The 13,445-nt window shown below is 47.1% G+C and overlaps 1 protein-coding gene across 2 annotated transcripts in view; it reads left to right on the top strand.

Annotated features, from left to right (window-relative positions):
• pitpnm3 (PITPNM family member 3) overlaps positions 1 to 13,445 on the top strand; it is a 166,837-nt gene that overhangs the window by 73,838 nt on the left and 79,554 nt on the right. For both annotated transcript variants that reach the window (XM_061878279.1, XM_061878278.1), the window contains exons 4-5: positions 2,701 to 2,771; positions 7,828 to 8,051. In XM_061878279.1, the coding sequence (XP_061734263.1) occupies positions 2,701 to 2,771; positions 7,828 to 8,051 (295 nt within the window). The remainder of the gene's footprint in view (positions 1 to 2,700; positions 2,772 to 7,827; positions 8,052 to 13,445) is intronic.

Here is a 13,445-nt window from a genome sequence, read left to right as displayed (position 1 = left end):
GCTCAATAATCCTCACTGCTGGGTTTTTAGTGAACTAAACAGGACGTTTGGTGACGCTGACAACATAATAAGCCTCGCTAGCAGCAGCACTTTCCAGCAATATGATCTACCAGGGGAATAAAATGCCACTCAAGCTGTAAATGTAGTCCAGGGTGGAGAAGGTATGGCGAGTCTTCTTCTGGGACTTGTCTTCCTTCCACAAGCAGCGTGCGGCTGGACTCAGTCAGACAACTTCATTTGTATTCTCACACCTTCCTTCCTCTGCCAGCTCCTTTTCTGCACACAGGGACGCTCTCCATTAAATAATGCTCTTTTCTTCTTTGTGCTCCAGGCCAGCTAAAAGCAAATACAGGGAAGAGTGTTTTTTATTTTGGATTACCATATTTCCTTGAATTGCCGCCGGGTATATAGTATGCACCTGCCGAGAATTACTGCCGGGTCAAACTCCTTTCGCTAAACAATTAGCGCATGCTTAGCATTACTGCCGGCTCGTTTCGCCAAATAATTAGCATATGCCTAGAATTTCCGCCGGGTCAAACTCGTCACGTCACGAGTGACACTTCACCTGTCATCATTTTCAAAATGGAGGAGGCTGATTTCAATCATTTGAAATCTCATAAAAGGAAGAAGATTAAGAGCTATTCAGTAGGATTTAAGGTCCAAGCTATTGAATATGCTAAAAAGAACAGTAAGAAGCTATGTTTTATTAATATACCGTAGCTGCGTGTGTCAAATATGAGTCATTAAATGACTCCTGCCTCCTGGTGGTAGAGGGCGCTAGTGATCCTTCTTGCGACTACTCGGCTGCAGAAGAAGTGACAACAAGCAGCAAGAGTGTTTTTTTCCTTTCGCTTGCACTTTTAACATGGAGGATTACATATCTAAAATAAAACAGTTTTCTAAACTGGACTTTCAATCGAAGCAGGAGGTAATAAAGGAAGATCTCCATCGAGACAGAGAGTCTTTTAAAACTGAAGAAAGATAAGGAAGACTTCTATAAACAAGTTATCGATGCTTTTGATCAGAAGGAGCTGCACATGGACTTCATTTATAAGTAAAGGTAAGACCATAATAACGTTTTTTTTTTATTAAATGTGCTTTTCATGATGTATCCTTACATCACACTCAAATTTATAAGCGCAGGCCTAAATTTACTGCATGCCTTTGGTAAACGCCAGAGGGAGAAGAGGTTTCAAATTAATTAGCGCCCCGGCGGCAATTCAAAGAAAAACAGTATTGTACTAAATCAAGGAGAAAAGAGGCAGGCAGCCTTTAGGCACATTTTATTTTTGCAGTTCTGCTCGTACCGAATTTTAGGTTTTATTCTCTCTTGTGTGTGTTTATTTTTAGCTCATCACATGGCGCACATGTGTCAAACTCAACATCTGGGCCGCCACCTCCTTCTTTTGTGGCTTTTTCAAAAATAAGTGAAAATGGAATAACACTTATATAAGACTTTTAAAGTTATTTTGTTAGTAGGCTATTATAGCTGATTTAGACACTTACATCATATGTTGTCTTCATTATAACACTTATATAAGACTTTTCAAGTCATTTTGTTAGTAGGCTAATATAGACACTTACGTCATGTGTTGTCTTCATTATAACACTTATATAAGTCTTTTAAAGTCATGTTGATAGTAGGCTAATATAGACACTTACATCATGTGTTGCCTTCATTATAACACTTATATAAGACTTGTACAGTAATTTTGATAGTAGGCTAATATAGACACTTACATCATGTGTTGCCTTCATTATAACACTTATATAAGACTTGTACAGTAATTTTGATAGTAGGCTAATATAGACACTTACATCATGTGTTGTCTTCATTACAACACTTATATAACACTTTTAAAATCATTTTGATAGTAGGCTAATATAGACACTTACATCATGTGTTGTCTTCATTACAACACTTATATAACACTTTTAAAATCATTTTGATAGTAGGCTAATATAAGTAATATAGGTGTGACAACTAATCAGGTATGACAAAACTGGGCAGTTAACTTGTAAGGAGCTGCAAAGAAGGCTTGTTTTGGTGAGATGTCATAGGTCAACCGGAGAAGCAGTACATTTATAAAACAGCGCCCCCCAGTGTACGGGAGGCACACGGGGTATGACCAATAGTAGGATCAGAGCAGTGGTGTCAAATGAAACATAAAACCTGCCGTTCTACGTCTTCTTTGTTTAGTGTGGTTTCACAGGTTTACGACAGTGTTAGCGTTGTTCACTTTTAGTGTGACCTGTATGGCTGTCGACTAAGTATGCCCTTCATTCACATGTGATCAGTGTGTTCAAATTTAACGGTTGATGATTGATTTAATGTAATCTTGTCTTGACTTTGTGAAATGTAGACAAGTTCTTCCTCTTCCACCATGATGGCTTGGATGTGCTGCGGTGGCGAGTGAAGCATGCAGAGCTGTCACACTTCTTCCAGGGTTGTTGATGTTTGAAATAATCCCACTTAATTTGTCTCCATGGAGACACAGATTAGTGATATGGAAGTAGTTACTGCTAGCCATGTCTCAAAGCGTCCTGCGTGATACGACGGGTGAGGGACCAATGCTTTTCAGAGGTGGTATAGTATATGATTCATTAGTGTGGTGGTACTATACTATACTAATAGCAGTATACCGTACAACCCTAAGTGACACAATTCTTTACATTTGTTTTTGTATTTCCCCATTCCAGAGGGTCTCTATCACCTTGCAGACCCACGCTGTGACCCCCAGAGCAGCACCGAGGGACTGGAGGACTTAGAGGTAGGATCAGTAATCTAGTTGGTTAGTCTTCTCCGCAGGTCACCTACCACTTTGCATGCTGTTGTTCTTCAGACAAGTCTCCTCTCAGGAACTTTTAGCAAGAATTCCATTGACAAAGAAACAAGATTTAGAACAAATGTAAAAAAAAAAAAAAAAGTTTTAGATTCTAAATCCTTGAATAAAAGTTTGACTATAGGAGAGAAAACCAGCTTGCACAATGTTGCTAAAATCTTGTATGTAGATAGCATTTTGTACCGTGACCTTGTACTTTGTACACTTTACAATCTACAGCTTGTTGAATGTTTTTAGTGTAAGTCTGCCATCTTTATTCTGGATAATCCTACTTGAAAATAGAGAAAAGACAAGCTGGAGGGTTAGGCTGCACTACGCATCACACATTCTAAATGTCTGGACTACAGGCAGGCCAGTCTAGTACCTGCACTCTTTTACTAAGAAGCCATGCTGTTGTAACACCTGGCTTAGCATTGTTTTGCTGAAATAAGCAGGGGCGTCCATGATAATGTTGCTTGGATGGCAACATATGTTGCTCCAAAAGCTGTATGTACCTTTCAGCATTAATGGTGCCTTCACAGATGTGTAAGTTACCCATGCCTTGGGCACTAATACACCCCCATACCATCACACATGCTGCCTAGAACACTTTCACCCAATCCGGATGGTTCTTTTCCTCTTTGTTCCAGAGGACACAACGTCCACAGTTTCCAAAAACAATTTGAAACGTGGACTCGTCAGACCACAGTACATTTTTCCACTTTGCATCAGTCCATCTTAGATGAGCTCGGCGCCCAGTGAAGCCGTCGGCGTTTCTGGGTGTTGTTGATAAATGGCTTTTGCTTTGCATAGTAGAGTTTTAACTTGCACTTACAGATGTAACGACCAACTGTAGTTACTGACAGTGGTTTTCTGAAGTGTTCCTGAGCCCATGTGGTGATATCCTTTACACACGAATGTCGCTTTTTGATGCGGTACCGCCTGAGGGGTCCAAGGTGCATAATATCATGGCTTATGTGCAGTGATTTCTCCACATTCTCTGAACCTTTAGATGATATTACGGAGCATAGATGGTGAAAGCCCTAAATTGCTTGCAATAGCTGCTCAAGAAATGTTGTTCTTAAACAATTTGCTCAGGCATTTTTTGACAAAGTGGTGACCCTCGCCCCGTCCTTGTTTGTGAATGAGTGAGCATTTCATGGAAGTTGCTTTTATAGCCAATCATGGCACCCACCTCAGTCTTTTTTGCCATTTGTGCCAGCTTTTTTGAAACATGTTGCAGACATCACATTCCAAATGAGCCAATATTTGCAAAAAATAAGAACGTTTGTCGGTGTGAAGATGAAATATCTTGTCTTTGCAGTCTATTCAATTGAATATAAGTTGAACAGGATTTGTTGTATTCTCTTTTTATTTAGCATTTACACAAGCTGACAACTTTTTGTTTTTGTCAGATGCAAAAACATTGTTTTACTGCTTTAAATGAACTAAAATAACAAAATGGAGGATTATATATCAAACATCGAATACTTCTATAACCTGGACTTCAAGACAACATGAAGGTGATGTTTAATGGAGGACAGATAGTGCTGCTTGATACTATTACAGAAAGGTAAAAAAAGTAAAAAACACTCCAAATATTTATCTTGTTTTATTTAAGCAAATGTGACCAAAAAGTATTTGATAACAATGTTATAAATGCATTTTGGTTCCAATTGTGGGGACTCACTTCTTGTATTTGCATCCACAATGTTTTGTTAGGCCTTGCCAAGAATGAGAACTCCGTTGCAGGCGGGAAATGATTGAAGCAGGGTTTTTTTATTCAACAGTTTCTGAGAACTCTCTTCAGATGGAGTGAATAAATACAAATGGCTATGAACTCGGGACTTGAACACAGGAATAAAAAGGAAATGTAGCGCAGGGAGGAAAACCTCCATCCATCCATTTTCTACCGCCTCTTCCCTTTGGGGTGGTGGGGGGCGCTGGTGCCTATCTCAGCTATAATCAGGCGGAAGGTGGGTTTACACCCTGGACAAGTCGCTACCTCATCGCAGGGCCAACACAGATAGACAGACAACATTCACACACTAGGGACCATTTAGTGTTGCCAATCAACCTATCCCCAGGTGCATGTCTTAGGAGGTGGGAGGGGCCTATCCCCAGGTGCATGTCTTTGGAGGTGGGAGGGGCCTATCCCCAGGTGCATGTCTTTGGAGGTGGGAGGGGCCTATCCCAGGTGCATGTCTTTGGAGGTGGGAGGGGCCTATCCCCAGGTGCATGTTTTTGGAGGTGGGAGGAAGCCGGAGTAGAACCCACGCAGTCACGAGGAGAACATGCAAACTCCACACAGAAAGATCCCGAGCCCGGGATTGAACCCTGGACTACTCAGGACCTTGGTATTGTGAGGCAGACGCACTAACCCCTCTGCCACCGTGAAGCCTGGGAGGAAAACAATAAAGGGGAAATGACTCTGGAGGGAGGGAAATAGCCGATAGCAAAATCTACACGGATCTAATAATAATAAAAAAAACCAACAACAATCTACGATTAACTGCAGCAAAAAGCTATAAATAGAAAGGGCTGAGAAAACTACAAAGTAAAGTTCTCTTGGAGGCAGAACACTATGAAAGTAGCTCAACAAAACTGATCAATAAACTTTAGCAAATCCAAATGACTCTTCTTCAGATTGTGCAAAGAAAGCAAAGACTAAAGCAAGTCAATACTTAGTGACTTGGACACGACTGTGGAAGACGTCTGCAGGTCCGTGATAGACGAGGACTATACACACCTGCTGACACAGGTGGGCTGTGAGTTAACTACTGCTGAAAAGAGGCCTCATCATGATGATGATGTCATGACTACCTCAGCTGTGTGTTAATATTTGTTTCCCCTCCACCAAAGTCAGAAAGCCAGAGTTTTCTCACACAACCAAATACTAAGTTGTCATGATCTGTGGTCCGGATCAGGTTTTTGTTCTGTTCTGTTAGTTTCGGACTCCATTAGTTCCTGCTTTTTGTGCACTCTTGTTTGTTTTGGTTGCCACGGTTGCGTATAAGTTTCACCTGCCTCTTGTGTTCAGGACGCTCACCTGGCTCTAATCATGAGACATTATTTAAGCCTGCCTTTGCCAGTCAGTCAGCCTGGCCTTGTTGTTTGTGTCATGCAATGCTGTAGTTTATGCTAGGTGTTTACCTCATGCCCTGCCAAGATTTCTTGAGAAGATTAGAATATGTTCCTACCTGCAAGTCCTCTCTGGAGTGATTTATTGCATCCCAGAGAAACAAACCTTGCAGCAAGCTGCGACATTTTAGTGTTTTTTTTTGCAAATATTAGCTCATTTGGAACATGTTTCAAAAAAGCTGGCACAGGTGGCAAAGAAGAGTGAGAAAGTTGAGGAATGCTCGTCAAAGACTTATTTGAAACATGCCACAGGTGAACAGGCTAATTGGGAACAGGTGGGTGCCATGATTGGCTATAAAAGCAGCTTCCATGAAATGCTCACTCATTCACAAACAAGGACGGGGCGAAGGTCACCACTTTGTCAACAAATGCCTGAGCAAATTGTTGAAGAACAACATTTCTCAAGCTGCTATTGCAAGGAATTTAGGGATTTCACCATCTACACTCTGTAATATCATCAAAAGGTTCAGAGAATCTGGAGAAATCACTGCATGTAAGCCATGATATTACACATTTTGATTCTCTCAGGCGCTACTGCATCCAAAAACGACATTACTGTGTAAAGGATATTACCACATGGGATCAGGAACACTTAAAAAAAACACTGTCAGTAACTACATTTGGTTGCTACATTTGTAAGTGCAAGTTAAAACTCTACTCTGCAAAGCCAAAGCCATTTATCAACAACACCCAATAAATCTTCGCTGCGCCTGAGCTCATCTAAGATGGACTGATGTAAAGTGGAAAAGTGATCTGTGGTTTGACAAGTCCATGTTTCAAATTGTTTTGGAAACTGTGGATGTGGTGTCTTCCGGACCAAAACGGAAAAGAACCACCTGGATTGTTCTAGGGTGAAAGTGCTTTAGGCAGCATGTCTGATGGTATGGGGGTGTATTGCCTGTGTATCGGCTGGGGACATCTGTGCGCTGCTGATCCGCCGCCGCTTGGGATGGTTTCCTGCTGGCTCCGCTGTGAACGGGACTCTCGCTGCTGTGTTGGATCTGCTTTGGACTGGACTCTCGCGACTGTGTTGGATCCATTATGGATTGAACTTTCACAGTATCATGTTAGACCCGCTCCACATCCATTGCTTTCCTCCTCTCCAAGGTTCTCATAGTCATCATTGTCAGCGACGTCCCACTGGGTGTGAGTTTTCCTTGCCCTTATGTGGGCCTACCGAGGATGTCGTAGTGGTTTGTGCAGCCCTTTGAGACACTAGTGATTTAGGGCTATATAAGTAAATATTGATTGATTGATTGATAATAGTGGCCAAGGCATGGCTAACTTACACATCTGTGAAGGCACCATTAATGCTGAAAGGTACATACGGGTTTTGGAGCAACAACTTTTTCATGGACGCCCCTGCTTATTTCAGCAAGATGATGCCAAGCCAGGTGTTACAACAGTGTGGCTTCAGAGTAAAAGAGTGCGGGTACTAGACTGGCCTGCCTGTAGTCCAGACATTGAAAATGTGTGCAGGCTAAATATGAGGCAGGAGACTGTTGAACAACTAAAGCTGTACATCCAGCAAGAATGGGAAAGAATTCCACTTCAAAAATGTGTCTCCTCAGTTACTGAGTGTTGTTCAAAGGAAAGGCCATGTAACACACTGGTAAAAATGCCTTTTTTGCAATGTGTTGCTGCCATTCCATTCTAAGTTCATGATTATTTGCAAATATAATAACGATTGTCAGTGTGAAGATGAAATATCTTGTCTTTGCAGTCTATTCAATTAAATATAAGTTGAAAAGGATTTGTTGTATTCTCTTTTTATTTAGCATTTACACAAGCTGACAACTTCACTGTTTTTGTACTCTGCTTAACAGAGTCACATTCAAATGGCTCCAATTTTATGTTTTTGTAGAATTCCAAATGTGGGACCCAGGTTCTGCTGCTGGTTGTGCACGGGGGGAACATTCTGGACACGGTTGGCGGGGACCCGAGCGCGAAGGCCGGCGACGTGGCCACCTTGGCCTCCGTGCTGGAGAAGGTGACGCGAGCACACTTCCAGGCCGCCGCCCAACACGTGCTGATCAGACTGGTGGCGTGCCCGGCGGTGTGTGCCGAGGCCTTCTCGCTGGTGTCCAAGTGAGTCCCCCACCATCTCCACCAGTAACACACCTCCACCTCTTGTGACACACACCTGGTGTCCAAGTGAGTCCCCCACCATCTTCAGCAGTAACACACCTCCACCTCTTGTGACACACACCTGGTGTCCAAGTGAGTCCCCCACCATCTTCAGCAGTAACACACCTCCACCTCTTGTGACACACACCTGGTGTCCAAGTGAGTCCCCCACCATCTTCAGCAGTAACACACCTCCACCTCTTGTGACACACACCTGGTGTCCAAGTGAGTCCCCCACCATCTCCACCAGTAACACACCTCCACCTCTTGTGACACACACCTGGTGTCCAAGTGAGTCCCCCACCATCTTCAGCAGTAACACACCTCCACCTCTTGTGACACACACCTGGTGTCCAAGTGAGTCCCCCACCATCTTCAGCAGTAACACACCTCCACCTCTTGTGACACACACCTGGTGTCCAAGTGAGTCCCCCACCATCTTCAGCAGTAACACACCTCCACCTCTTGTGACACACACCTGGTGTCCAAGTGAGTCCCCCCACCATCTTCAGCAGTAACACACCTCCACCTCTTGTGACACACACCTGGTGTCCAAGTGAGTCCCCCACCATCTTCAGCAGTAACACACCTCCACCTCTTGTGACACACACCTGGTGTCCAAGTGAGTCCCCCACCATCTTCAGCAGTAACACACCTCCACCTCTTGTGACACACACCTGGTGTCCCAAGTGAGTCCCCCACCATCTTCAGCAGTAACACACCTCCACCTCTTGTGACACACACCTGGTGTCCAAGTGAGTCCCCCACCATCTTCAGCAGTAACACACCTCCACCTCTTGTGACACACACCTGGTGTCCAAGTGAGTCCCCCACCATCTTCAGCAGTAACACACCTCCACCTCTTGTGACACACACCTGGTGTCCAAGTGAGTCCCCCACCATCTTCAGCAGTAACACACCTCCACCTCTTGTGACACACACCTGGTGTCCAAGTGAGTCCCCCACCATCTTCAGCAGTAACACACCTCCACCTCTTGTGACACACACCTGGTGTCCAAGTGAGTCCCCCACCATCTCCACCAGTAACACACCTCCACCTCTCGTGACACACACCTGGTGTCCAAGTGAGTCCCCCACCATCTTCAGCAGTAACACACCTCCACCTCTTGTGACACACACCTGGTGTCCAAGTGAGTCCCCCCACCATCTTCAGCAGTAACACACCTCCACCTCTCGTGACACACACCTGGTGTCCAAGTGAGTCCCCCACCATCTTCAGCAGTAACACACCTCCACCTCTCGTGACACACACCTGGTGTCCAAGTGAGTCCCCCACCATCTTCAGCAGTAACACACCTCCACCTCTTGTGACACACACCTGGTGTCCAAGTGAGTCCCCCACCATCTTCAGCAGTAACACACCTCCACCTCTTGTGACACACACCTTGGTGTCCAAGTGAGTCCCCCCACCATCTTCAGCAGTAACACACCTCCACCTCTTGTGACACACACCTGGTGTCCAAGTGAGTCCCCCACCATCTTCAGCAGTAACACACCTCCACCTCTTGTGACACACACCTGGTGTCCAAGTGAGTCCCCCACCATCTTCAGCAGTAACACACCTCCACCTCTTGTGACACACACTGTGGTGTCCAAGTGAGTCCCCCACCATCTTCAGCAGTAACACACCTCCACCTCTTGTGACACACATGTGGTGTCCAAGTGAGTCCCCCACCATCTTCAGCAGTAACACACCTCCACCTCTTGTGACACACACCTGGTGTCCAAGTGAGTCCCCCACCATCTTCAGCAGTAACACACCTCCACCTCTTGTGACACACACCTGGTGTCCAAGTGAGTCCCCCACCATCTTCAGCAGTAACACACCTCCACCTCTCGTGACACACACCTGGTGTCCAAGTGAGTCCCCCACCATCTTCAGCAGTAACACACCTCCACCTCTCGTGACACACACCTGGTGTCCAAGTGAGTCCCCCACCATCTTCAGCAGTAACACACCTCCACCTCTCGTGACACACACCTGGTGTCCAAGTGAGTCCCCCACCATCTTCAGCAGTAACACACCTCCACCTCTTGTGACACACACCTGGTGTCCAAGTGAGTCCCCCACCATCTTCAGCAGTAACACACCTCCACCTCTCGTGACACACACCTGGTGTCCAAGTGAGTCCCCCACCATCTTCAGCAGTAACACACCTCCACCTCTTGTGACACACACCTGGTGTCCAAGTGAGTCCCCCACCATCTTCAGCAGTAACACACCTCCACCTCTTGTGACACACACCTGGTGTCCAAGTGAGTCCCCCACCATCTTCAGCAGTAACACACCTCCACCTCTTGTGACACACACCTGGTGTCCAAGTGAGTCCCCCCACCATCTCCAGCAGTAACACACCTCCACCCTCTTGTGACACACACCTGGTGTCCAAGTGAGTCCCCCACCATCTTCAGCAGTAACACACCTCCACCTCTTGTGACACACACCTGGTGTCCAAGTGAGTCCCCCACCATCTTCAGCAGTAACACACCTCCACCTCTTGTGACACACACCTGGTGTCCAAGTGAGTCCCCCACCATCTTCAGCAGTAACACACCTCCACCTCTTGTGACACACACCTGGTGTCCAAGTGAGTCCCCCACCATCTTCAGCAGTAACACACCTCCACCTCTTGTGACACACACCTGGTGTCCAAGTGAGTCCCCCACCATCTTCAGCAGTAACACACCTCCACCTCTTGTGACACACACCTGGTGTCCAAGTGAGTCCCCCACCATCTTCAGCAGTAACACACCTCCACCTCTTGTGACACACACCTGGTGTCCAAGTGAGTCCCCCACCATCTTCAGCAGTAACACACCTCCACCTCTTGTGACACACACCTGGTGTCCAAGTGAGTCCCCCACCATCTTCAGCAGTAACACACCTCCACCTCTTGTGACACACACCTGGTGTCCAAGTGAGTCCCCCACCATCTTCAGCAGTAACACACCTCCACCTCTTGTGACACACACCTGGTGTCCAAGTGAGTCCCCCACCATCTTCAGCAGTAACACACCTCCACCTCTTGTGACACACACCTGGTGTCCAAGTGAGTCCCCCACCATCTTCAGCAGTAACACACCTCCACCTCTTGTGACACACACCTGGTGTCCAAGTGAGTCCCCCACCATCTTCAGCAGTAACACACCTCCACCTCTTGTGACACACACCTGGTGTCCAAGTGAGTCCCCCACCATCTTCAGCAGTAACACACCTCCACCTCTTGTGACACACACCTGGTGTCCAAGTGAGTCCCCCACCATCTTCAGCAGTAACACACCTCCACCTCTTGTGACACACACCTGGTGTCCAAGTGAGTCCCCCACCATCTTCAGCAGTAACACACCTCCACCTCTTGTGACACACACCCTGGTGTCCAAGTGAGTCCCCCACCATCTTCAGCAGTAACACACCTCCACCTCTTGTGACACACACCTGGTGTCCAAGTGAGTCCCCCACCATCTTCCAGCAGTAACACACCTCCACCTCTCGTGACACACACCTGGTGTCCAAGTGAGTCCCCCACCATCTTCAGCAGTAACACACCTCCACCTCTTGTGACACACACCTGGTGTCCAAGTGAGTCCCCCACCATCTTCAGCAGTAACACACCTCCACCTCTCGTGACACACACCTGGTGTCCAAGTGAGTCCCCCACCATCTTCAGCAGTAACACACCTCCACCTCTTGTGACACACACCTGGTGTCCAAGTGAGTCCCCCACCATCTTCAGCAGTAACACACCTCCACCTCTTGTGACACACACCTGGTGTCCAAGTGAGTCCCCCACCATCTTCAGCAGTAACACACCTCCACCTCTTGTGACACACATGGGTGTCCAAGTGAGTCCCCCCACCATCTTCAGCAGTAACACACCTCCACCTCTTGTGACACACATGTGGTGTCCAAGTGAGTCCCCCACCATCTTCAGCAGTAACACACCTCCACCTCTTGTGACACACACCTGGTGTCCAAGTGAGTCCCCCACCATCTTCAGCAGTAACACACCTCCACCTCTTGTGACACACACCTGGTGTCCAAGTGAGTCCCCCACCATCTTCAGCAGTAACACACCTCCACCTCTTGTGACACACACCTGGTGTCCAAGTGAGTCCCCCACCATCTTCAGCAGTAACACACCTCCACCTCTCGTGACACACACCTGGTGTCCAAGTGAGTCCCCCACCATCTTCAGCAGTAACACACCTCCACCTCTCGTGACACACACCTGGTGTCCAAGTGAGTCCCCCACCATCTTCAGCAGTAACACACCTCCACCTCTCGTGACACACACCTGGTGTCCAAGTGAGTCCCCCACCATCTTCAGCAGTAACACACCTCCACCTCTTGTGACACACACCTGGTGTCCAAGTGAGTCCCCCACCATCTTCAGCAGTAACACACCTCCACCTCTTCGTGACACACACCTGGTGTCCAAGTGAGTCCCCCACCATCTTCAGCAGTAACACACCTCCACCTCTTGTGACACACACCTGGTGTCCAAGTGAGTCCCCCCACCATCTTCAGCAGTAACACACCTCCACCTCTTGTGACACACACCTGGTGTCCAAGTGAGTCCCCCACCATCTTCAGCAGTAACACACCTCCACCTCTTGTGACACACACCTGGTGTCCAAGTGAGTCCCCCACCATCTTCAGCAGTAACACACCTCCACCTCTTGTGACACACACCTGGTGTCCAAGTGAGTCCCCCACCATCTTCAGCAGTAACACACCTCCACCTCTTGTGACACACACCTGGTGTCCAAGTGAGTCCCCCACCATCTTCAGCAGTAACACACCTCCACCTCTTGTGACACACACCTGGTGTCCAAGTGAGTCCCCCACCATCTTCAGCAGTAACACACCTCCACCTCTTGTGACACACACCTGGTGTCCAAGTGAGTCCCCCACCATCTTCAGCAGTAACACACCTCCACCTCTTGTGACACACACCTGGTGTCCAAGTGAGTCCCCCACATCTTCAGCAGTAACACACCTCCACCTCTTGTGACACACACCTGGTGTCCAAGTGAGTCCCCCACCATCTTCAGCAGTAACACACCTCCACCTCTTGTGACACACACCTGGTGTCCAAGTGAGTCCCCCACCATCTTCAGCAGTAACACACCTCCACCTCTTGTGACACACACCTGGTGTCCAAGTGAGTCCCCCACCATCTTCAGCAGTAACACACCTCCACCTCTTGTGACACACACCTGGTGTCCAAGTGAGTCCCCCACCATCTTCAGCAGTAACACACCTCCACCTCTTGTGACACACACCTGGTGTCCAAGTGAGTCCCCCACCATCTTCAGCAGTAACACACCTCC

Source organism: Nerophis ophidion, linkage group LG18 (genome assembly GCF_033978795.1).
Source record: "Nerophis ophidion isolate RoL-2023_Sa linkage group LG18, RoL_Noph_v1.0, whole genome shotgun sequence".
NCBI classification, from domain to species: Eukaryota; Metazoa; Chordata; class Actinopteri; order Syngnathiformes; family Syngnathidae; genus Nerophis; species Nerophis ophidion.
This window is presented reverse-complemented; position numbering and strand designations above follow the sequence as displayed.